This window comes from Pelodiscus sinensis, chromosome 7 (assembly GCF_052426305.1).
Source record: "Pelodiscus sinensis isolate ZL-2025 chromosome 7, ASM5242630v1, whole genome shotgun sequence".
Classification (NCBI taxonomy): Eukaryota; Metazoa; Chordata; order Testudines; family Trionychidae; genus Pelodiscus; species Pelodiscus sinensis.
Window position 1 is genome coordinate 27,842,193 of NC_143058.1, and position 26,272 is coordinate 27,868,464.

General features: G+C 42.2%; 1 protein-coding gene across 1 annotated transcript in view; it reads left to right on the forward strand.

Annotated features, from left to right (window-relative positions):
- EPC2 (enhancer of polycomb 2) overlaps nt 1-26,272 on the forward strand; it is a 125,143-nt gene that overhangs the window by 72,642 nt on the left and 26,229 nt on the right. The window contains exons 5-10 of the mRNA XM_006135681.3: nt 1,520-1,668; nt 1,946-2,075; nt 14,955-15,143; nt 16,771-16,860; nt 20,585-20,730; nt 20,832-21,175. Coding sequence (XP_006135743.1) covers nt 1,520-1,668; nt 1,946-2,075; nt 14,955-15,143; nt 16,771-16,860; nt 20,585-20,730; nt 20,832-21,175 — 1,048 coding nt within the window. The remainder of the gene's footprint in view (nt 1-1,519; nt 1,669-1,945; nt 2,076-14,954; nt 15,144-16,770; nt 16,861-20,584; nt 20,731-20,831; nt 21,176-26,272) is intronic.

Below are 26,272 nucleotides of genomic sequence, written 5' to 3' on the forward strand. Positions count from 1 at the left end.
TTGTACCACAATTTATTTGAACCTGTTTGTGGGAGACAGAGGAACAACAACAATACAGATCAGCATCACTAGATTAGGTTGGTTACAGCTGGAACTATAAAGTCCTCAATTTTCCATGATGTTATCAACATTAAGCAAATATCATAATATAGTAAAACTCAACACTTGCACAATCTAGGTAAGCAATATATTTTGGCCAAATACTCAGCTCTTTATTTATATAAATTTCCATTGACTTGATTGGAGCTTTAATGAAGAAAAAAAATTAGTGTAGGATATGATTTTACAGAAATATTGATCTTTCTTTTTTGTATTTGTACTTATGGTTTGGTGCACTAGTTTAAAAAGTTTTTCCTGTGGGACAACAGAGTGACGTCATCATGTCACTCAGCATTCTGCTTGCCTCCTCCCCCTCTCTCTCTCCTTCTCCTTCCCCCTCTTCCAACTTGAGCCTGACCTCGCTGCTTCCCCTCTCCTCTTGGAATTGCTATTTTAAACCAAGCCCCTACTCCCCTTCCTGCACCCCATCCAGAGGGCTTTCAGTAGCCAGCAGACCTCACATTGCAGCCGTGACAGCTCGGGGCAGGGCAGGAGAGAGGGTACGGTGCTTGGGTCAGCAGCCTGGGGACAGGTGCATGGAGCAGGGCTCCCTACAGCCAGGCTTATATGTCAGCAACGAGCTCTTGGGCGTTTCCCCGCTCCCAGGCTCTTGGATCCAGAGCTTGGAGCCCAACCTCCTGGAATCCGGCTGCCCCTGTGGAGACTCACCTTCTCCCCAGCAGCTGCACTTACTGCAGCTGCCAGAGCACTCGTGAACCACCCAGGGGAGCCGCCACACCAACATGTCTGCTCTTTCCTTTCTGCTCCCAGCAGGTGGACAGGCAGCCCTGAGCTCTGCAGGCAGGACTGGGGCAGTGAGCAGCGCAGGCAGGACTGCATGGGGGAGAGGATGGGATCAGCTCCCTGTGCTGCTGCTTTCCCCACCTCAGCAGGCTTCAGTGCCCAGAGCGCAGTGTGCACACAGCACTACTTGCACTTCACTGTGCTCCACATGGGGCAGGCAGGCACTCTGGGCCTCCTCAGCAACCATGTTTAGAACTGGGCTTGGCATGCTCTGTAGCCAGGAGAGGGAAGGGTTAGAAAGGGAGAAGGGCCTGGGCAGGTGCAGGGCAGAAGGGGACCCGGGCTGGTGGGGTAGGAGGGAGAGAAGGGGCCCTAGGCTAGCAGGGGTGGGGGGGGAAGCGGCCTGGGCTGGCACAGCCACAATCCAGCCTTCTCCGGTGGCCAGAGGGAGAGCCAGGGTTGCCTACCCCCCACAAGAGGGGTTGGCGAGCGCAGCAAGCAGAAGGCACAGCCCCCTACTATTCTTGTGAAAGGTTTCTGCAAGGATTCACTGGTTCATATTCTGCATTCTGACCCACAGGGCTACAGTGTATAATATTTTGTTAAACTGATGCCATTTACATCTTCCAGATTTTGCTTTTGTTTTAAACTCTTAATATTCTATCTATTTTAATAGAATCGAAAGAATGATGAAGCCTCTTATGAAAAGATGTTGAAATTAAGAAGAGAGTTTAGTAGAGCCATAACAATTTTGGAAATGATTAAGCGAAGAGAGAAAACAAAACGGGAGTTGTTACATTTAACATTAGAAGTTGTGGAAAAAAGGTAAAGTTAACTATGAGAGCCCCCACTTTAAATATTTATAAAATACTGCATTAAATAAAAGTTTTGTTTTATCTCACATGTATTGTAACACATTTTGTAAATCAAGCTACTACTAATGTACGTATACCTTAGTTTTGAATTTTTTTTGCTTAGTTGAAGGTTTAAATCTCACTGTAAAACTAAGAAAACTGAAAATTGTATTTGTTGTACAGCTTATTTGTTTAATAATATGATGTTCCCATTAAAATGTGTAATGGTCCACTTTTATAACTTTCAGGTACCACTTGGGTGATTATGGAGGTGAAATCCTTAATGAAGTCAAGCTTAATAGATCTGACAAAGAGATAATCACTCCAGCAACTCTTCATAATGGAAACCACCACAAAATTCAAGAATGTAAAATTAAGGTAAACTTGATTTTTGTCCACAATGGCACATGATGCTTTGACCAGCTCTTGTAGTTGGTTAGCAATCAAATGTACAGAATAGGTGCTTGGTTTGAGATACAAAATAAAAGACTGTCCTTAGCTCAGGGTTCGGCAACCCTTGGCATGTGTGCCACAAGCAGCACACGAGCTGATTACCCGGGGCGGGAGCTCAGCCCTTCCCCTCCCCCCTGTGCAACCAGGAGCTTATGCTGCACTCCAGCCTCTGCCATGCAGCTGCAGGCTGTAGCACTAGGTCCGGCTTCCTATTGGGGAGCGTGGGAGAGGTGCATATGCATCCCAGGGTTGCCCAGCCTGGGCGTGCAACTCCCAGAAGCTAAGGGATTAATCAGCACCCGCTTTCCTGGCTACAGGCTTTTTGCTTTGGGAAGGGGCAGGGCTGGGTGGCTGCACACGTGGTAAGGCCTGCTCCCCATGGGCTGTGTACAGGGTTGGGAAGCCTCTTTCCCAGCGCCCCTCTGTGTCTGGCTGGGCTGGAGCCAGCCCTGGGCAATCCCAGGCTCTTCCTGCCTCAGAGCTTCAGTCTCCAGGCAAAGGGCTGGTCTGGGCAGGGAAGAATCTCTAATCTCTTTCCCCCTCTCCTTACCCCAGTGCTACTACCCTGCTGGTGAATGCACTGGGGGCACAGGGATGTGGGGGAGGGGATAGGAGGAGACGGGTTGCACTGAGGGGCATGAGGTGATGCAGGGGATCAGACTTGGGCAAGTGGGGGGGTTCATGGCACTGATGGGAGCGAGGCTAGAGCAGAGGAAAGATGAGGTGGGGATACAATTTTAATTTGCAGAAGTCGCAGTTTTCTTTGCCTCCCTCCCCAACTAGCTATTTGGCTGGATTATCACCCCCTCACGTTTTCTCCCCAACTCCCTCCCGTCCCCAAACTCCCTCTTGTACCCCCACCCCACATCCTCTCCTGCTGCCAAACTCCCAGACCCTGCCGTCCTCACCTCGTCCTGCAATTCTATCCCACTCGCTGGCAGCTCTGTCCCACACATTGAACCCCTCATTTTTGTTGCCACCCCAGAGCCTAAAGGGATCCTCAAAATCCACTAATTTTGGAACCCCAGAAAAGTAAATCTGGCCTTTGGGCAGCCCTGAACCTCAGTCGTCCCTGTCCCTTCCTCTCACCTGGTGGGCGCTGGAGTGCCAGAAGAGTGAGGCATTGGAGGTTTTGGGAGGAGTGTTTTTCTTCTCACTTCTGTGGTCCCCAACTGATTTTTTTTGTTCTTCTGTGGGTCAGTGGCTCCGGACCAAAAAAGGTTCCCCATCCCTACCATAAATAAAGAAAATATTGAAACCTTTTGTGTTAGACATAATATTTTACTTTATTTAAAATGAACTTTGATAAACTAACATGAGAACATTAAAACATTTAATCTGTTTAATTATTATTAGTAATAACTGTTCTCCCCAGCTGCAGCACTAGCAAAATGGCTCAGGCGTAATTATGTAATTAACAGTGAGTTTCTATTAGCAACTGGTAGTGTGCGGAAAGGTTTGCATTGATTCAGGTGGTCCACGCGGCGCACAGTGGAGAGAGCACACATACCCCTCTCAGGAGAGCAGCAAGGCCCAGGGCAGGAGGGTTAAATTTTGGCATGGCGCTTTGGAAAGGTTGCTGACCCGTGCCCTAGCCTGAGAAGTTTATAGTCTAATCTGGTTCAGTTATCTACGGGTCTCTGACACCCAGTTTCACAGTTTGTCTTTTAAGTAAGATATTCTTCTGTTATTTGTTACTATCTTTTTCAATATACTCTTCTTTTGTGGTAAGAAGACACAAATATAAACACTTGAATGTTAATTTATGGGGTCTGTTTCACATACTAACACATACAGTGAACTACTTCTCTCTTGCCTCTCTTTGGGGAAAAGAACCCTGAACTTTTTTCAGCAGCACAGTCCAGGAATTCTGATAGTTGAGGGAAAATCATTCCATAACACAAAGATGAGACTATTAAGGAAGTATGGGGTGTTAGGAAAACGAAATGAAAGAGCTATAGAATTCAATGGGAAGATATAAACTAGGTGTTATATGTCAGAAATCAATGATTATCACCATTTCCAGGCAGCTAGCTAACTCAGGAATACAAATTGTGCTATTTATTTTGTGTTCTATTAATGTTTGTAATAACTGAGCAACCAAAATTTTCAAGAAACTCTTTGGATTGTGTGTCAGTAGTTTGACATTTTTTAGAACTGTGCACTATTGATATCAACCAGCAATTATTTTGATTTCCTTCCTCTATTTATAGTGTGGTGATATGAGAAAGTAAAGGCTGTTAGTGGAAAATAATGCAGATGAGGTGTGAGCCTTTTAATTCTACAGAGGCATGACATGCTACTAGGAAAGAGAGATCTGGAAGCCTTAATATTATTCCATTAGTTATGTGCTTCTTAATTATTTTGACAGGCTGAGATTGGGAAAGTGTTATCCTTTATTTGCAGAAGAGTGTTGTTCCTTAGTTTTATTGTGTCAACACCGAACCACAGTTGGTCTACTTTTATTTATATACGTGTTGAACCTAGGAGTATTTGTAACATTACAAAAGTAAAAGTTTAAAAGAATAATCCACTTCTAGAAATTTTAGATACCGTCAGACTAATTACACAACTCTATTTTTTATAAATTCAAGCACTGGATACATTGCATGAAATAATTAATCTTTTGTAGATCTCCCTATTTAAATCATGAGTGGGAGAAGTTGCACCAAAAAAAGGCTCTCTAACAAATAAACATTTGAAAATCCTCGCCCCGATTATATCAGAAGAGAAGAAACACCTCAAGACTTCAGGTGTAAACTAGTCAGATCATCAAATCAGGATTGCCTAAGAGGTATTGGAGTTGGAATGAAACATCCATACTCCACTGATCATTTTTATCTAGTGCTTAACTTTATCCTTCCCTTTTCCTTAGTGCTTCCAGAAAAACATTGTCATTGCTCAAAAAACAAGAAAATAAAATCCTGTAGAGTTATCTCCCTCTACTTTGTATTGGATTGCTCAAAAGCAGGTATTCAGAACCCCACAAAGGATTGTAGAACAAATATCTGAATATTCCGTTAGAGAATACCTTTCACCTTTTGTGCAAAATAGAAGTAAAATACTTGGTAAAGAAGGACCTAAATTAAAGTAATTTCTTAAGGGCTATTCCATGAATAGAATAAGAGATTCAGGTATTCCTTCATAAACTTGTCTTACTACTTTTAAAAAAAATAAGTGCTATCCTGATTTCTAGATGAGAAAATTTTTAGTTTTTTTTTTTCTTGCCCTGTATCAAATGCTGATTGGTGCTGAACATTTATGACTTGAACTTAAATTGAAATAGCAGTTAGGTTAGTATGCACAAAACTATGTACTGCAGGTCACCTATGATATTTTGAATGGTTTGTCTAATTTTAAACTTTCCATGTCATGGTATTTCCAACATTGGGAATCCATTCCAGAATCTAATGGATCTCCTGAAGAGGTAAAATAATTCCTAAACAATTTGTCTCTTCTTGATGCTCACCCCCTTCAAATAATTTATTTCTGTGCTTAACCACCCTGCCAGTTAGGAAGTTTTTCCTAATGTCCAAGCTACACCTCCCTTGCTGCAATTTTAAGCCCAATTTTTCTTGTCCTATCATCAGAGGTTACGGAGAATGATTTTCTCCCCCTCCTTGTAGCCAACTTTGAGGTACTTAAAGCTGTTATGTCCTTCTCTTTTCCAGATTAAACAAGCCCAGTCCTTTCAGTCTTCCCTCATAGGTCATTTTTTTCTAGACTATTAATCATTTTTGTTACTCTTCTCTGGACTAGGGATGTAAAATTGCAAGTAGTTGAGTAATCAAATGGTCGATGCATTTTGCATCGACTATTCAATTAGTTGATAGAGCGCGTCTGCCTTTGAAATGTAGTAGCAGTCCTAGAAAGCACTGTATGGACTCCCCAGCTGACACTGGGCTTGGTGTGGCGTTGCTGCTTGGAAACACCGCAGGGAGCCTGGCATCAGGCGCCTCATGGCATTTCAAAGCAACAGCACCCTGTGGAGCCCGGTGTCAGCTGGGGACTCCCCCACTGATCCCGGGCTTCACGTGGCGATGCTTCTGTAAAATGCTGCGTGCAGCAGGGGGACAGCTGAGCTGTCCCCAGGCTTCATGCAAAGTTTGAAAGTGTGGGCGCAACGTGAAGCCTGAGGTCTGGCTCAAGGCTTCACATGGCACTGCTGCTTTGAAGTACCCCCTCATCTCCCTCCCTTTCGCCTCCCCCGCCCTTGCTGTCTCTGATAGAAGCATTTGCTTATCGGATAGTCGACTAATCCTTCACATCTCTACTCTGGACCTTCTCTAATTTGTCCACATCTTTCCTGAAATGTGGTTCCCAGAACTGGACACGGTACTCCAGTTGAGGCCTAATCAGTGCAAAGTAGAGCAGAAGAATTACTTCTCATGTCTTGCTTATAACACTCCTATTAATGCATCTCAAAGCGGTGATTGCTTTTTTTGCAACAGTATCACATTTTTTACTCCTACTTAGCTTGCAGTCCACTATGACCCTTCGATCCCTTTCTTCAGTACTCCTTCTTAGGCAGTAATTTCCTGTTTTGTATGTGGAAGCTGATTGTTCCTTTCTAAGTGTAGTACTTTGCATTTGTCCTTGTTAAATTTCATTTTGTTTTTCTCAGACCATTTATCCTGTTTGTCCAGATCATTTTGAATTATAATTCTGCCCTTCACAGCATTTGCAACCCTTCCCAGATTGGTATCATCTGCATACTTTATAAGCAAACTCTCTATGCCATTATCTAAATGACTGATGAAGATATTAAATAAAACTGGTCCCAGAAGTGATCCCTGGAGAAATCCCACTTGTTAATGCCCTTTCAGCATTGATAACTACTTGCTGGGAATGGTTATCCAACCAGTTACGCACCTACCTTAAAATAGCCTTATCTAGGTTGCATTTCCCTAGTTTGTTAATGGGAAGGTTATATGAGAGTATATAAAAAAAATCTAGGTATACCACATCTTCTACTTCCCTTTTACCCACAAGTCTTGTTATCCTATCAAACAAAGCTATCACGTTGTTTTGATGTGATTTGTTCTTTTCAAATCCATGCTGACTGTTACTTATGATCTTATTACAGGGTTGGGCAATAATTTTTGAAGGGGGGGAGCACTTCATAAGTTTCGGAAGTGCTTGCGGGCCCTACCGGAAAGAGCAGGGCCTTGGGCGGAAGGAGCGAGACCCTTAAGTAGCAGGAGTTGAAAGGGTGTGCACCTCCTCAGTGTCTCGCAAGCAGTGGATTACCGATGGGTCCAGGAGCTGTGAGCCACTATTAAATAGAATGCTTCTACTTAAAGGGCTCACACCTTAGCAACTGCGGGGAAGGCATGAGCCCTTTAAATAGAAGCAGTTGAACGGGCTCGCAGATCTTAGCCCCACCGCTAACGTGTTGCCTGCAAGGCGCAAGCTCTTTAAAATGTTTCTATTTAAAGGGCTTGTGCCCTCTGGGTGGCTGCTAATGTGTTGCCTAGCAGCCTTCCAGCAGGCACAATCCATTTAAATAGCAGGAGTTGAAAGGGCTTGTGCTTCCCCAGCGACTCCCAGGCAATGTGTTAAGGGGCACATCTGGGAGCTGCTGCAGTCTGGATGAAAGAGCTTGGAGGGACAAATCTGGCCTGCTGACAGCCTCTTGTCCACCCCTGCCTTATCTTCTAGGTCAGTGGTTCCCAAACTTTTCGGCGTCATGCCCCCTCTTTGATTTTTGAGAAACCCTCTCCCCCCCCCCCCCCCCCCCCCCCACAAATAGCAGCAAAACTTGAAGGGGAAGGGGGGATTGAGAGGAGGATGGGTTGCCTCTTTCCCTCCCCCCCGTGGAATTTCTTCACACCCCTCCCCCCCAGGGGGGCACGCCCTCCAGTTTGGGAACCCATGTTCTAGGTGTTTAATAATGGATTGTTTAGTTATTTGCTCAGTTTTCTTTCCTAGTACAGAAATGAAGTTGATTGTCTGTAATTCTCTAGGTAAACCTCATTGCACAAGGCATAAGGGATCGGTCAGAAAAGACTTTCCTTGTCAACCGATCCCTGTCTAGACTACCGCTTTTTGCTGGCAAAGTGCTGTGACGGCAAAAAGCAGCAGCCATTTTTATTCAAATGAAGCACGGGATATTTAAGTCCCTGCTTCATTTGCAATACCGATGTGCCTAATCTACATCCTTCCTTTCAGCAGAGGGGTGTAGTTTAGACATACCCCTAGTGTATACATTTTAATATGGGAACATCTCCTTCCTTTTGTTTCTGCCTGTTCTTCCTGAGCAAGTTGTACCCTTCTATATATCAATATTCCAGTCATGCATATTTTTCACCATATCTCTGTGATGCCAGCTATGTCATAGTTGTCTGTTTACTAGCATTTTAAGTTCTTCCTGCTTATTCCTCATACTTCTCACATTATTATACAGGCAGTTAAGATACTGATTTGATTTTGGCCCCTAGTTCTGTCTTGTGTCTCTCTTATCTCTGCTATTAAAGCCTATGCGTCCCCTCCCAATTTCTGACCTGTCTCCCTATCTTTGACTTATCTTTGGGCTTTGGCCATCTGTTCCCATCAAACCTAGTTTAAAGCCCTCCACACTAGGTTAGCCAATCTGTGTCCAAATACTCTCATCCTCTTCCTTGATAAGTGGACCCCATTTCTGCCTAGAAGTGCCTCTTCCTGGAACAGCATCATGTGGTCAAGGAAGCCAAAGCCCTCCTGGCAACATCATCTTCCCAGCCAGGCATTCACTTCCAGGATACATCCATCTCTGCTTGTGCCCCTAACTTTGATCAGAATAATTAGAGAATACCATCTGTGCTCCAGTCTCTTTTCACCCATATCTCAGAAGTTGTATATTCACTTCTCATTTGCTACGGTCATACCTTGCAGTATCATTAATGTCCAAATGGATGAGTAGCATGGAGGAGTATTCAGAGAACCAGATGTTCCTCTTCAGTTCCTCTCTATAAGATCTTGGATATGGGTCTCTGATAGACAGCATATCTTCCAGGATGCCATATCTGGGTGACAGATGGGTGTGTCTGTCCCTCTCAGAGGAGAGCCTCCAACCACCTACTACATTTCCTCTTGGGAGTAATGGCTGCAGCCTTCCCAGTCTTGGAGGTATATGGCTCCTCCTCGAACGCCTTAGTGTAATTTTTATCTTGCATTGCCAGTGTAGAATAATAATTCACCACCACCTTGATGGGTGGGTTGGCAGCAGGAATGGAGCACTGCCTGCTGCCAGAAATAATAGCTTCCAGTATCCTCCATGTGACAAAGCCATTTCCTTCTCCTCCGGTGGTGTGCCAGCAGTCCTCCGTAACTGGATAGCTTCCTCAGTCTTGGATATCTGCGCATGAATACTCTCAAGGAATTGCTGTTGAAGATGGGCATGGATACTCCTCAACTTAGCCACCTCTTCCTGTAGTTCTTTTCCTACTCTTGTTAGTTTTAATTTACTGAGGTTTATTGGTTATAGGTTTTTCCCCATCCCTTTTTTTTTTCACCAGACTGGGTCATGACTCGGTCTCAGGTCTGTAAGTCCTGTAAAAAGTGTCTGAAATGTATGCCATGTAGTGATGTGCAGGACTCCTGTCCTAAGTGCCTGGGGGTGGGTTATCGGGCAGGTAAGTGCATGCAGAGGCCTTCACCAGTGCCAAAGAAGGATGCTACCAGGAAGCACTGACATCAAGGCCCGTTACCAGCATGCTGCATCACTCTTAATCGCCAGTGCTGAGCAAGATGCAAAGGCTGATTAGGGGCTGCTCACCAGCACAGCATGTCATTGGGCTGGGGCAAGGGGAGTCCTCAGTTGGTTCACCCTACACCTTACTCACTGGTCACACAGCTGTCTATTCCAGCTGTTCCCAGGGGGCCATTGAGTCTTCTGAGAGTCGACTCCCCAGTGCTGGAAGAAGTGGGGAAGAAGACCTGAGTCTTTCTTCCACAGCTGACATGTTCTGGGCAACCAGGGACTTGATCAAGCTGATGCAGTTCCTAGGTTCAGCATTCTGGCACCTCAGCCTTTTGAGGTTTGTGCCTTGGCACCGAATGTGACATTGACTATAATGGTGCTGATGCTGGCACCACATACCATAGCACAGTTACCTGTGTTTACATGAGCACCGACGTGCCTGTCCTTCACGGTAACTATGGTGGGACCTCCTCCATTTAGGCATTGGAGGAAACAGGCAATGCTGAGTCACAGCTCCTCCACGCTGAAGCATTAATCCCCAGCACTGTTGACTTCTTCCCCATTCTGGTCAGCATGAGAATACTTATTGGACTCGGAGATGGAATCCAGTGTCTCTAGGTGGAGTAGACATAGCTCCAGATCCCAGCACTCATTCCAGAGCAACACGCCACAGATGTCATGATCTCTCCATTAGCTGGGGCCCAAGCAGTGGCTCTTCTGGATCCAGTGGGATCTGCTCCAGGGTAACTTAGGTGGAATCTGTATCCTGTGGGACTCTATTGGCTGCTTCATTTTCCAGACATCCTGGGGTAAAGGTCATGTCTAGGCACGTACAGCCCAGCCCTCACATATTTGTGTTGGGGGTATTGGCTAGAGTACAGCAAAACACTAATGATGTCAGCTCAATATACCATAACACTAGCCAGCAAATAGTTGGAGAGACTGGAGGACCCAGTGCCCCGAGGCAGTAGCAGTGATGACCACTTCCCTCCCTGCAATGGATGCCAACGCTCATCAAGGCCTCCTTCACCTGGTGGCACAGAACCTCAATCTATACTCCAAGGAGGTTACAGAGGAGTTGAACCCTCTGGTGGAGAAGCTGACCCCAGAAAGCCTCTCTGGAGTGGCTCTGCCCCAATAAAGACAGTTGCTAACACTATTAAGGTGCTTTGGCAGTCTCTGGCATCTATATCACCAACAGTGAAGAGGGTACAATGCCCATATTTTGTCCGTCAAAAGGATATGAACACCTTTTTACTTACCCTTAGCCGGGGACACTGTTGCTGGATGCCACCAATCGTAAGGAATACCGGAGAAGCTGGACCTCTTTGACCACAATGCTTATGTGATTGGGGAGTTCCAGGTTCATGTTGTCACTGAATGCGCAGTGCTAAGCAGGGATTCTTAAAAATCCTTTGCCTCCTTGGTCAAGTTTCTGGAGCTGCTACCAGTAGATGCTTCTGCAGAATTTTCCACAATCTTAGAGGAGGGCAGAATGGTTACCTGCACTTTCCACCAAGATGCCCTGGATTCTGCGGACTCTGCAACATGCACCATAGCTATGACTATTTCCATGACAGGAGCGCCTGGCTCCAGACATTGGGACTCCCAGCTGAGGTCCAAAATACCATAGAAGAACTCCCCTTTTGATAGCTTCTTCACAGAACAAACTGATTCAAGGCTACGTAATCCGAAGGACTTCGGGCAACCCTTAAGTCCTTAAGTATTCACATTCCTGCCCCACAGAGTAACCCTTCAAGCCCCAACCTCCCCTGCGTTCTTCAAAGACAAGGTTCAACTATGCATTTCATCCTGCATTTCTCTATAAGATAGTGTCCCAGTTTCATCCTGCATGTCTCACTCATGTCACTGTATCACATAAACAGGTCATTTTTCTCCTAGTGTTCTTCCCCAAATCCCATTCCAGTAATGGAGAATGCACACTCTTTAGATATCAGTGTGCCTTGGCTTTTTATGTAGAGTGTACAAAACCATTTTGAAAGTCTCCTCAGCTGTTTGTCTCAATAGCAGAAGAATGAAGGGGCTTCCAGTCTCAACCCAGCACATCTTGGTATGGATTAGTCCCAGCACTATTGGTTCACTCCATGAAAATTCGGGCATTGTCATCTGCATTCTTTGCACAAGTGCCCATCCAGGACATATGCAGAACAGCCACTTGGTCCTTGGTTCAACCCTTTACTTCATACTACGCAGACTCCCATCAGTCTAGTGATCATGCAGCCTTCTGTAGAGGAGTATTGCAGGATACAACCAGCTCCAACCCTGTCTCTGGTGACACAGGTGGGTATTCACCTACATAGAATGGACATGAGCAAACACTTCAAGAAATGGTTACCTCCCTCTTATAACTGTTGTTGTTTGCGATGTGTTACTCATGTCCATTTCAAATTCTGCCTACTTCCCATTTGTTGGATTATTCAGGTAAGAAGGAACTGAAGTGGGTGGCTGGTCAGCAGGAACCTATATATTCAGTCATGTAGGAGCCACTTAAGTAGGCTCCATGGCCAGCCCAAGTGGTATTGCTAGAGTAAAAACCTTCAGACTACTATGCATACAGTATACACGTACATAAATAGAGTGGACATGAGCAGCACATCTCGAACAAGTTATGAGAGTTAGGTAACTGCATTTTGTAATTCAGGAGAGGATCAAGTTGTTAATATTTCCTCTTAATCCAGAAGTCCTTCTAGTCCCAGATCACATTTAATTATCGTGAAGCACAGAATTAAATTCTATATAGTATAAAAATCAATATAGAAAAGTAGGAAAAGATAGAGGAGTTCTATTGCCTATGCACCTGATTTAAAGTAGGAGCAACTCTGAAATCCTGAAACTGGTTGGCCTCCATGGCCTCAGTCAAAGAAAGAGAAGAAAAAAGAGGTGAAAGTAGAGGGAGGAAGAAAATGGGAATTCCTTTTTGCTTTATTGTTTCCACTTGGGACAAAGCAGAATAAGTGTTGCATATTGAATGCTGTTTGGACAGATGGTTCTCCTTTTGCTGAGCTTTGAAAGGAAATGACACATCAAGAAAGAGAAAAATTAGGCGGCAGACATCAGCACCCACACATTTAAAATATAGTAAATTACCACATCTGTTGTCAAGTTGTTTTAATGTGGGAAGAGGACTAAAAGTGGATAGATTGCTGTCACAACTTCTTTCTGGTACATAAGAAAGAAATAGGTATGTCAAAGAAACCCTGCTTTTTGTAAAAGTATATAGGCTATGGACCCACTTCAATTTCATAATAATGAAACAATTTTTAGAAATTAAATATCCAAAATGCTTTTGTCAAAACCTTATTTATGATACTCTGAAGTGGTTTGACGTTTCCTTCCTAGAATTATTCCAGAATATGATTTTTGGTGTGTTTTTCTTTGTTTTCATCACTTGTGGAAAAATAGGTCATGTAGAACTTTCATTTCTTGGTCTGCTTTTATTGAGTGATTTTAATGTTTATTTCAATTGTTTAATCAGGTGTGTGTGTGTGTGTGTGTGTGTGTGTGTGTGTGTGTGTGTGTGTGTGTGTGTGTTAAATATAACTTAGACTTGAATTTTTAATAATTTCTTAATGTAGCACTATGTCTATGACTTACTGATTTTAGTTAACATTAGTGGCATCTACTGGTTAGTTAAATTACTTGCAGGCAGTTACTTTCATTCTGTTACAAGAATTTACTTGCCTTGTATTGTGTGTATTTTGTTCATTTAGTTAAGGCAAAGTTACAGTATACTATAAACAAAGTACATTTTTTATTTGTGTAGGGTCAGGTTAATATTCAGAGAACCTGGCTAAAGATTCTATTGGGCTAACTGGGGAGCTCTCCTCCTGATCATTCTAGAAAGGGAGACCACATTTTGAAATACCTATCCATTGTGCTGTGTATTATAAATTGTTAAACTGACTTCCATTGTTTACATAAGCTACAATCCACCATTGGTGCTGACAAGTCAAAGTCTTAAAAGAACTTGCTTCCCTAATAGCCAAACTGTGTCTTATTTGAATGATTGAGAATAAGCATCTGTGAAAGTTTTAAAGCATCTTGAAAGTTCTGAAATTCAACTACTGCTGTGAAGTATTTATTTTTGAGTAAAGTTTTTGATTCTGATCAAGCTTCATACTTGAGATGAATCTTGATGAAATAAGCTTCTGGGATGAAATAGTAATATCTTTAGCACTGTATTCTAAATAAAAGGTAATTGAGTGATGAAATTAAAAATAAATTAAATAAACCCACATCACCATTCTTTATTCCACATCTCAAACAATTTTTAAAATATTTATGAGAATTTTGTGGTTTAGGATACTGAGTTTTGGAAACAACCTGAATGGGTTTTTGAGCTATAGTCGGGGTGCGCAAAAGGGCCTCCTTAGGCTGAATCCGGCCCACCAAGGTTGCGGAGGTCCTGCTGCTCGCCATTCAGGGCCTATGAACGGGGGGGTGGGCAGCTCTTAGAGACAATCCTGGCAGTTGATTCTAAGCGCCGCGTGCCAAAGAGCAAGGAGCGAGAGATTTCATGCTGCCCTTGTCCCCAGGCCAATCAGGGCCCGGGGGCAGGGAGAAGCGCGCAAAGTCTCCTCCCACCCTGCCCCTGTCCAAAGTGTGTGGTGCTTAGAAAGCCCTTATTGACCTGGGTAGGGGGTCACGTGAAATCTCCTACTACCAGGGGCATGGACCATAGAGGGAACTGCTAGGTGTTCAGAACAGCTGGCGGTTCTCTCTAAGGAGACTTTACGCACCTCCCCACCCCCAAACCTCAGGGTCTGTTGGGGGGAAGCACAGAAGTACCCGAGTCCCACTCCTTGTACTTGAGGCACCTCCCTCCCCCTTCCCAAGTGGCCTGGGGCCACTTCAAACATTTCTGAAGTGGTCCCTGGTCAAAAATTATTGCCAACCACTGAACTATAGGGTGTTAAATCAGTTGGTCCAAAAAATCCACACCTCCCGTTCCTTTTGAATTCTAAAAAGATATTTCAGTGGTCCTTTGTTTAGCTCTGCGATTGCAATAATGGCTTCCCAAGTATATGCTTAATGAAAAGAGTAGAGTAGTTTTAATGAATTAAGAAATACTTTGTTTTCTTTCTTGTCTGCTATACGAACAGCATCCTCATCACCCATCTCTAAAGGAAGAGGCGTCAGATGTCCGTCAAAAGAAGAAGTATCCAAAGAAGCCTAAACTAGAGAGTGTAATAACTCCTCAGCAGCCCACTACTGAACCGTTGCCTGTTATCAGTAAAAGTGACATAAAACAGTATGACTTCCACAGTTCAGATGAAGATGATTTTCCACAGGTAATTTTTAACTAAACTAAAATACAAGTAATTTACTTACAAGTGGAGAAAAAATCAAAATTGATTTCTCTTTAAGTGACCTAGCCTCAGAAGTGGATATATGGTTCTCCTGATAAGAAATGGTGAATAAAAGTTAGGTTTAGATAAACCCTCACATAACATGCCCATGTAAAATAATTGAGGTTGGTTCAGTATTTTTGACAAGGACAGAGAGGCTTAGCAATTAGAGGAGGTGACTGGGGGAAAATAGATATACGTTATATTCTTTATTAAACCAACTTTCAAAAAAGCTTTGAGATCCACTAAAGAAGAGCACTATATAATTTCCCATTATGAGAACTTGTTTTATGGTCATCCAGATTTTGTCTCAAATGCACTGCATTTTAGTGAATTCTGTGTAGCTATTTGTGCCCTTGCATTTGGAGGACCCTCTTCCACCATCTGTTTTTCTGACACACGCTGCTACAAAAATAGTATATTATAGATTTATATTGGAAATGATATCTCATCTGTTTTAGATTTTTCTAATGTTTCTGGTAAGATTTTTTTCTCCATTTTAAGTGTTAAAATAAATAACTTAGGATGACAGCTGTGATCCCCAGTGAATTAAGCACAAGACTAGGAGTTAGGAGATCTGGTTTTATTGCTGATTCTGCCACTGATTTATTATTTTACCCTGGAAATGTTGACATAATTATCTGTGCCTTGTCCCCCCTCCAAAAAAATTTGTATTTTTTATCCATTTTTGTAAGCTATTTGAAAATCTCTGAATACAAAGCATTATATAAATGCAGAGTAGCATTACTCAACGCAGTTAATTGCTTATGACTATTATTAATTATAAGTGGCTTAGAGGCCTGTGAAATAGCATCGGTTATTTTGTTTGTTTTTTTGTTTTGTAAATATATGACTACTGAAATGAGTAACTGTGTTGAGGGAACCACCCCTCCCCACCACGCTGCTGCTTCTGTATCAGAGGCAGGCGCAGGGGAGTAGGCATGAGCCAGTGCTGGTGGGGAGCCAGCTTTTAAGCTGGCTCCCCACCAGTACTAGCTCCTGCAGAGCCACCTGTCCGTCTGCTTTCCCTTCTCTCTCCTGCACACTGAATCATAGAATCCTAGGGCTGGAAGCAGGATCAGTCCTAACTAAGTCATCCCAGCCAGGGCTTTGTCAAGCCAGGACTTAAACCTCTAGGGATGGAGATTCCACCACCTCCCTAGGTAACCCATTCCAGTGCTTTAGCCCCCTCACCCTTAGTGAAATAGTTTTTCCTAATATCCAACCTAGACCTCTCCCCTACTGTAACTTGACACCATGGCTCCTTGTTCTGCCATCCGTCACTACTGTGAACAGCCTCTCTCCGTCCTCTTTGGAACCTCCCTGTATCAGAGGCAGCAGTGCAGGGGGCAGGCAACTCTCCAGCAGCCAGTGCTCATGGGGAGCCTGCTTAAAAGTCAGCTTCCTGCGAACACAGGCTCCCTCCTCCTTCCACCCCCCCTCCTTTAGCGGGGAGGAGAAAGAGGGCCTTGGATGTAACTGTGAAGGTTAACTGATGAGCCCAGGCTCATTGGTTAACCATTTAAATGTGTATACTGACACATCCCATCTGAATTTGCTTGTGCTTTAGATACCATCACCAGTATCGGAACCTGAAGAAGAAAATGATCCCGATGGATCTTGCGCTTTCAGAAGAAGAGTGGGATGCCAGTATTATGCTGTAAGAATTTTTGTTGTTGTATTAGTAGTTTACTGGCAGCATGCTAATGTTAAGGGGAATGTTTCTCTCTGACCTAAGCAATTAGACAATTGTTAGACAAATTTTTAGATAAATGTTAGCTCAATCCCAAAGAAAATCTTCACAACAGCCTTTCATTTTAGACTTAACTTTTTTCTATTTTAAATATTAAATCTCCCCTGCTTTCTTATTGGACATTTAGTGGATGCTCAGGATAATCTATAGCACTTCTAGCTAATCAAATTAAACATCACTGCAACACAGAATTTTGCTTTTTCCGATTCTCCCAGCTACATTTTCCCCCCGCCCCAGCCTTCTTATTGTGGTACAAATATAAAGGGTTCTAAGTTAGCACCCTGGAAATGCCATTTGATAACACAGTTATTTAAGTGCTTGTCTACGCAAATAAGGTGGGATGTGAATCTGTCTTGCCAAAGTTTCCTGTGTTCTAACTGTTCATATAGACCCTGCTGATGTGCACTGATAGTTAAAGTGCTTTGATCTAATCCTGTTTCAAATGCAAAGTAAATGTTTGTGTGGGCAAGTCCTGAGAAATTCTGGTTTAGATTTGTTAATATTTAGGACAACTCCGGAGATTTAAATTGTGAAACTATGTAGAGTCATCGAAGAGTACACATGCAGAAATTACTAAAATAATATTATTTATTGTAATTGCTGTATAAATCTACTTAAGTCGAAGAACTTTTTACAGTTAATAGAGATTTATTTTTTATATCAAGATTCTGGTTAAATAAATTGCAGTGAATATTTAAAATAGAGTAATTTTCCTTTTAGCAGTTCTTTCTTGAATGCTAATCTGACATCTGTATGTAAATTTTCATTAATTATGCTCTTTTTTTTGCTTCAAATAACTGAATTTTAAAATACAGAAGACAACTAGATTATTTTTGAAATGTCTTTGTAACATTCTATATGGAAAATCATAAAACTTGTAAAAGGTGCCTGAATTGTTTAGAATAGACAGCATGAAAATTGGCTCAGTTGAAGCACCAGATAATTCACAGTGGGAAAGATAACTATGCCTCAAATTCTTGATTTCCCAAAATTATTCAGTAACTGGACAAACTATAAGGCTATGTCTACACTATGAGTTTTCTCAGCCAAAATATCTAATTAGGGACTCATTTGCACGATTCGTGATCTCATTTGCATATTTTCTGCTGATCCGTTTTTACGCTGGGGTTTTTGTGCAAAAACAAGCAGTGTGGACGTTTTCTTTTTGTAAAAACCCCTTTTCCTGCAAGATCCTTGTGCCCCCAAAAAAGAGGTTTACCCATCTTGCGGGAAAAGGGGTTTTTGCACAAAAAGAAAACGTCCACACTGCTTGTTTTTGCGCAAAAACGGATCAGCAGAAAATATGCAAATGAAATCGTGACTCATGCAAACGAATCCCTCATTAGCACCTTTTTGCCGAGAAAATTTGTAGTGTAGACATAGCCTAAATGACAGCCCTTCTCTCCCCATCATGGAGAGGCACACATCAAATGAGCTGTAAAAGGACTATTTAATTTTTTAAACAATATTCATCAGAAAAATTGTCACTCCAAGAAAGACAACTGTATGTTTATAAAAATGCCTTGTGTTGTACATTCCTGGGTTACATCAAAATGTATTAATACTAAGTGAATTTCTTTTGAGATTATCCTGCTTTTTAAAGAATACAAAATTCTTTGATGGTGTCGTATAACCTCCTAGACATAGGTAGTACATCAGCCTTCAAACTTGAAGCATTTTAGAAAAATGTCCAACCGTAAGAGTTGACATACCGCCTCAGCTGTGTAGGGATGGGAGAAATAAGTTCAATAATTAGCATTTGAAATACACATCAGCATAAACTAAAGAAATATCTGCCAAAATGTTTTATTTTCAGCTTCTGAAATTAATTTTTGTTAAGCCTATAGATATTCACCTGTTTTGTATAGCATATGTTTATAGCATACTTCTGTGATTTTCTAGAATGTAGAGTCAGTATTTTAGTAATGACGTAGATGCGAAATAATACAATTCTGTTCTTCTTTCATTATTTTGAAATACCAAGAAAAGAAAAAATGCATCATGCTATCTGAGCCTTAACATATGAAAGCCATGTATCCCATTATTACGCAAGTTATCTATGAAACTTTTTGCACTTTTCTTCCTGTTCTGTGCATAGGCTGCTGCATCCCAGAGGGAAAATATGATACCAGTATAGTTTGGAAACTGGCTGACTCAATCCTCAGAGCTTGAGACAGATGCCTTGGTTTGAAACAGTGGCAGTTAGTCATAAGTGTTGATCACTTAAAACTTCCTTTTGAAATAACTAATAGTTGTAGATGCTTAACACTATCAGCCTTGAATGCATATAGCGGGACAGAACTGAGACTGATCTTGTAGTGCCATGTCACCTTAGATCCAGTGGCAGTAAGGTAACTCATTAGGCAGCTGCTCCAGATATTGTTGAGGCATCTACTACAGAGTACCCTAGAGGAGAGTTGCTACCATACCTACACAGGGATCCATTCTCTTTGCATGTCTCACTGAGACATAGGAGGCTGGGTAGTGACAAATTTCTTTTTGTAAGATTAATCTTAAAACATAACAAGTATTTAAAAGACATCATATTCAATTACATGATTTTCCTGTAACAAACTGGGTTGGTTGGTACAGAAGACACAAAACTTTTTTTTAACTATACTCAGAATATAGAATGTGTACTCTCTCTAAAAGTCTACTGGAGGCTCTTAGATCTCGACTAAGTAGAACAAGTGTGTTGTCCAGTCTTCAAGTATCTCAACAGTCTCCCAAGTGACTTGCTTCCTTCTTTGGACACTGCGGGTCATGAAACTCTCTGAATTTGTTCCTCTTTCTCTCCCATAGGTTTTCTTGAGTACATCTCATAGTTTTGTAGCCTTAGGTGATTTCCAGGTTTCTGCAGTTGTTACTACTCTAGAGCTTTTCTACTTTGCAGATACCTTCCCTTAATCAGGATATTGGGTTGTACATTTGCATCCATCTCCAGTTCCCTAGTGGCTGGTTGGTTCATTTGTTCTTCAGTTTTGCTGAATATTCTGACTGCTGGCAGCAAGTGCCATCCCTGGTTTACTACTAAATTTAGTCATTAGGTCCAGTTAGCCCCAAAAATTTGGCTGCAACTTCCTCCTCCTCTGCTCTTCCATTAATCAGATTAATGATTTTTACTGCACTTTTTTTCTGGTGCAATCAAGAAAATAAATATATTATGGCACTATCCCCCACCAGAACAAAATTCCCACCTCTTTGTGGCATAGGCATACTTTTTTCACTGAAAAAAGAGTTGTCTGGCCCCTTAGCTTTGTGATCTGAACTATTAGTTTGAGAACATAAGAGCTGACTATTTGGATCAGACTGGAGATGTGAAAGGTTAACTGGTAAGGGTGATGCTTACCTGTTCTGGTTAACTGGTAAGCGTCCAGGTGTCTGGAACTGTCCCTGTTCACGGCAGCCCAGGCACATTGCAAATGGGCAGCTCTGGACACCCAGAGCAGCCCCTGTCTTCAACAGCCTACACTTCATGTTCAACTGGTTAGCCAATTAACCAAGATTTTACATCTCTAGATCAGTCTGCATTTCTTAACTTTTAAGAAATAGTATTATAAATTCATAGTTTTCTTGACTCAAAACGAATGCTATACATTTCTGCAAAATTGAATGTTATTTTTCTCGGCAGCCTCGTTTGGACCAAACTAATTATTCATGTGAGAATTCAGAACTGGCAGAATTGGACAAGCTGAGGCACAGGCATTGCCTCACAACCCTTACGGTTCCAAGAAGATGCATAGGATTTGCCAGAAGGCGAATTGGCAGGGGTGGAAGGTAGAGTGGTATTGCGTTTATTCTTTTGGCCCTCTTAGCCCTTTCGTCCTTCAGTTGTGTGATCTCTTTTTAATGTCTGTTTTTTTTTCTTTTAAAATCAGGGTTATAATGGACCGAATATCTACAGAACATGATCCTCTCCTGAAACAGATAGACCCTGAAATGCTAAATAGTTTTTCAAGCTCTTCCCAAACTGTAGACTTTTCTTCTAATTTCTCACGGACCAATGCTTCCAATAAACATTGTGAAAACAAACTGTCGCTTTCTGAAATATTAAGCAATATCCGATCATGTCGACTGCAGTGTTTCCAGCCAAGGCTACTAAATTTACAGGACAGTGATAGTGAAGAATGTACCTCAAGGAAACCAGGACAGACTGTGAATAATAAAAGAGTTTCTGCAGCATCTGTAGCTTTATTGAACACCAGCAAGAATGGCATATCAGGTAGGCAAGGATTTGAATTGTTGTGGAACTTGACATTTACATCTCCTATACTATATGTGGGATTGGGCTGACACCATCATCAGTGGGGATGTGTTACCAGACAAGTACAGGTAAAAACAGTGAATTTTTTTTTAAAGAGGTGCACAAAATCTTCACAGAAACAAACTTTCAAGTTCCTAGAAAATATTTGTATAAAGGGCCAGATAATGTGTTAAGAAATGCAGATTTTGGTATTCATGGATCAAAAGACAGGAATTACCTATGACTCAGTGCTGCTGCGCTACACTCCAGTTGCTGAGATTGAGAGTTATGAACATATCTTGTTAGCTGAACCACTGTGTAAAGAATGAAAAATTTACCTTCTAAGTGCAAAGCAGCATTTATTTTAAAGAGCTTGTTCTTTTGGCTTTTGTATCCTGCTGAAGAAGGAAGAAAGTATCAAGAATTTGTTTATATAAAGAGCTGGCATTGTAATAGCAGTACAATAACTGTTTCATATGTATGTATTGACTGCATTAGTGTGAATTATATAGTAGGAAGTTTCTGATGAAATATTTCTTGAAGTATAATATATCCGCAGTGACTGTCACTCATTGTGTTGACTGTCATTCAAAGTAAAATACCTGCAAGCTGCTTGAAGACTTTTCAAAGACTCTATTATAGAGGTCCAACTTAAATGTATACTCCCAAATTAAAAAATACAGTAAGCGAACCAAAAAAGTGCCACTGTGGCTTGGCTTAACCAAGTAAAAGAAGCAGTGAAAGATAAAAAGGCATCATTTACAAAGTGGAAGTTAAATCTTAGTGAGGAAAATGGAAAGGAGCATACACTTTGTCAAATTAAGGGTAAAAAATATAATAAGGAAAGGCAAAAAGGAGTTTGAAGAACTGCTAGCCAAAAACTCAAAAAGTAATAGCAAAGTGTTTTTAAGTACATCAGAAGCAGAAAGCCTGCTAAACAACCAGTGGGGTCACTGGATGACTGAGATACTAAAGGTGTACTCAAAGATGACAAGGTCATTGCAGAGAAACTAAATGAATTCTTTGCTTCGGTCTTCATAGCAGAGGATGTTAGGGAGATTTCTGAACCTGCGTCATTCTTTATTGGTAACAAGTCTGAGGAATTGTCCCAGATTGAAGTGTCATTAGAAGGGGTTTTGGAACAAATTGATAAACTTAAAAGTAACAAGTCACCAGGGCCAGATGACATTGACCCAAGATTTCTAAAAGAACTCAGATGGGAAATTGCGGAACTATTAACTGTAGTTTGTAACCTATCCTTTAAAATATCTGTACTTAATGACTAGAAGATAGCTAATGTGACACCAATATTTTAAAAGGGCTCCAGATGTGATCCTGGCAATTACAGACCAGTAAATATAATGTCAGTACTGGGCAAATTAGTTGCAACTATAGTTAAGAATAGTCAGACACGTAGATGAACATAATTTGTTGGGGAATAGTCAGTGTAGATTCTCTAAAGGGAAATGATGCCTTCCTAATCTACTAGTGTTCTTTAAGAGATTTAACAAGCATGTGTACAAAGGGGGAAGCAGTGGATATAGTGTATTTAGATTTACAGGAAGCCTTTGACATGGTCCCCCATCTAAACTCTTTAAGTGAAGTAAGTTGTGATGGGATAAGAGGGAAGATCCTTTCATGGATTGATAACTGGTTAAAAGACAGGAAACAAAGGGTAGGAATAAATGGTAAGTTTTCAGAGTGGAGGGACGTAACTAGGGTGTCCCCCAAGGTTCTGTACTGGTACCAGTCCTGTTTAACCTATTTATAAATGATTTGGAGAGAGGGGTTAATGGCGAGGTGGCAAAAAATGCAGATGATACTAAATTGCTCAAGATAGCTAAGAACAAAGCAGACTTTGAAGAGCTTCAAAAAGATCTCACCAAACTCAGTGATTGGGCAGCAAAATGGCAAATGAAATTTAATGTTGATAACTGTACAGTAATGTACAATAAAAAAAATAATCCCAACTATAAATACAAAATGATGGGGACTAATTTAGCTACAACTAAAATCATTGTGGATTGTTCTCTGAAAACATCCACTCAGTGTGCAGTGGAAGTCAAAAAGCAAACAGAATGTTTGCAATCATGAAAAAACAGATAGCGAATAAGACAGATTATCTTATTGCCTCTATATAAATCCATAGTACACCCACATCTTGAATACTGCATACAGATGTGGTCACCTCATCTAAAAATATATATATATTGGCATTGGAAAAGGTTCAGAAAAGGGAAGAAAAATTTAGGGGATTTGGAACAGGTCCCATATGAAGAGAGATTAAAAAGACTGGGCCTTTTCATCTTAGAAAAGAGGCGACTAAGGGGGTGTATGATAGAGATTTATAAAATTATAACTGGTGTGAAGAAAGTGAATAAGGAAAAGTTATTTACTTGTTCTCATAACATAAGAACTACGAGTCACCAAATGAAATGAATACAAATCATGTTTAAAACAAACAAAAGAAAGTACTTCTTTACACAGATGCACAGTCAGCCTGTAGAACTCCATGCCAGAGAATGTTGTAAAGGCCAGGATGTCAACATGATTCAAAAAAGACCTAGATAAATTCAATGAGGATAGGTCATCAATGGCTGTTAGCTAGGGTCGGTAGGAGTAGTGTCCCCTAGCCTTTGGTTGTCAGGACCTGGAAATGGATGACAGGAGAGGGATCACTTGATGATTACCTGTTTCTGTTCGCTCCCTCTGAGGCATCTAGCATTGGCCACTGTCGGAAGACCGGATATTAGGCTAGATAGACCTTTGATCTGACCCAGTATGGCCATCGTTTGTTATCTACACAAGAACAATTGTCGGTGGTATCTAGATGATAGTCATGAATAACTGATGCATTATTTTCATCCCATGAAATGACAGTTTGTCGCTTTTGTGGAAAGTCATAATCTTGTATAACTTTGGTGAAGCAAATTTTGATGGGACTGTTTGTGAGCAATTGTTGACTATTTTGGAATTCTTACTTGTGTTTTCAATTCCCTCCCAATCCCCAAATTTTGACATGTATGAATGGCATCCAGTACCTAGTAAGGATGTAAAAATGTATCGGTTAACCAATGAGCCAGGGATAACATTCATGGTTGCACACAGGCTCACAAAGAGCTGGCTTAAAAGCTGGCTCCCAGCGAGCCTCCTGCTGCCCCATGCTGCTACCTCTGTATTAGAGGCAGCAGCGCAGGGTGGGAGGTGGGAGCCAGTATGCATAGGGAGCCAGCTTTAAAAGCCTGCTGCCTCATGCTGCTGCCTCTGATATAGATGCAGTAGCGTGGGGAGGCAGATAGGAGCTGACTTCTCCTGCATGTTTAACTGTGTAACTACTGAAATTTTGAAACAATTACACTGTTACTGTTACTTACTTTTTAACATCTCTAGTACCTAGATGTAACTTCTAGTTCTTCTTCGAGTGGTCCCTGTGGGTGCTCCACTGTAGATGTCGGGCTTGTCCCAGCGCCGCAGATTGGAGACTTTCAATAGCTGTAGTCAGCCAGCCTGCGCATACGCACTTAGCGTCTTGCACCATTTGCGCCCTTTGATTGTCGTGCGCAGCCCGGCTCCCGCCAGTTCCTCTCAACCATCCTCAGCTGCAGACGGAGCTCATCTGTTCTCATCCAGTCAGGATCCTATAAACATAGTTGTAAAGATAGATTTAGTTAGTTGTTTATTAGTTATTGCTGAAGTTCTTGCCTGTTTAAAAAAAAAAACTGTTTCGTTGAGGCATTACGGCTTCACTGTTTTTAAAGTAGTAGCTCTTGTACCGCTTTCAAAAGTTTCCTTCACATGAGAGACAACTAAAACTCTCTGGGAGTGCGATTACTTCAACATGCCTGGATCACCAGGTTTTAAGAAATGCTCCCTCTGTCGCGAGTCCATGCCAGCCTCTGATGGTCACTTGGCATGTATCAGCTGTTTAGGGGAGGGCTCATGTACTGCAGTAGTGTGCCCATTGCTGCAAGCCAACTGCTAGGGCATGCTGGAACAGAGAAGTGCGCCTCAAAATGATTTTATTTGATAAGTCACTCCAAACGGACAATGGCCCAATGTCGAGACCACAGTTGGCTATGATGCAGAAGCACAGGGCTTTTTCCCCTGACATAGCCGTGCCTAAAAAGATAAGAGCGTCTCCCACCCACTCTCTTCCTGCTGAGCCAGCCAGCACAGTCAGTTCGTGGTTCAACATGCAAGACTTCACTTCCATTGTCTTCAACATTGGCTGGCATCGGTATATATTCTGTCAAAACACAGCATTCACAAGATTGTAACTCCTCCTACCCATGTCTGTGCATCCTTGTTGTGGTGGACCAAAACGTGCAATCTCATGGCAGGCGTTCCGTTCCACCAGCCACAACCATTGAATCAAGTGATCACAGACGCGTCCCTCACCGGCTGGGGCGCCCATATGAATGGCATGACAGTTCAGGGCAAGTGGTCAATCTCTGAGTCTCTCCTCCACATAAATCTCCTCGAGCTCAGGGCAGTATTCCATGCATGCAAGCACTTCCGTGTTTACCTTGCCGGCACAACCGTCAGGGTTTTGACAGACAACATTGCAACACTGTATTATATAAATCGACAGGGAGGGGCATGCTCCTGATCGCTCTGTGCGGAGGCAGTCTTATTGTAGAATTGGTGCATTTGAAACGACATCACGTTAGTAGCATCATACTTACCTGGCAGGAGCAATGAGGTGGCAGATTCACTCAGCAGACCTTTCCCACATTATCACGAGTGGGAGATTGGTTCCAACATACTTCGCACCATCTTCCGCCTTTGGGGGTCTCCAGAGATAGACCTGTTTGTGACCTATGAGAACAAGAAGTGTCACCACTATTGTTCAAGAGCGGAAATTGGGAAGGGATCCCTAGAGTACACATTCCTGATTCGTTGGAATATGCCCCTGCTCTATGCATTCCCCCAACTGTACTGATACTCAGAGTGTTAGAGAAAATCAGCACAAGTAATCCTCATAGCCCCAGCATGGGCGAGGCAACCATTGTATCCCTTTCTATGTTGGATGTCGTTACAACCACCCTCCCCTCTTCCCCTCCTATCAAACCTGCT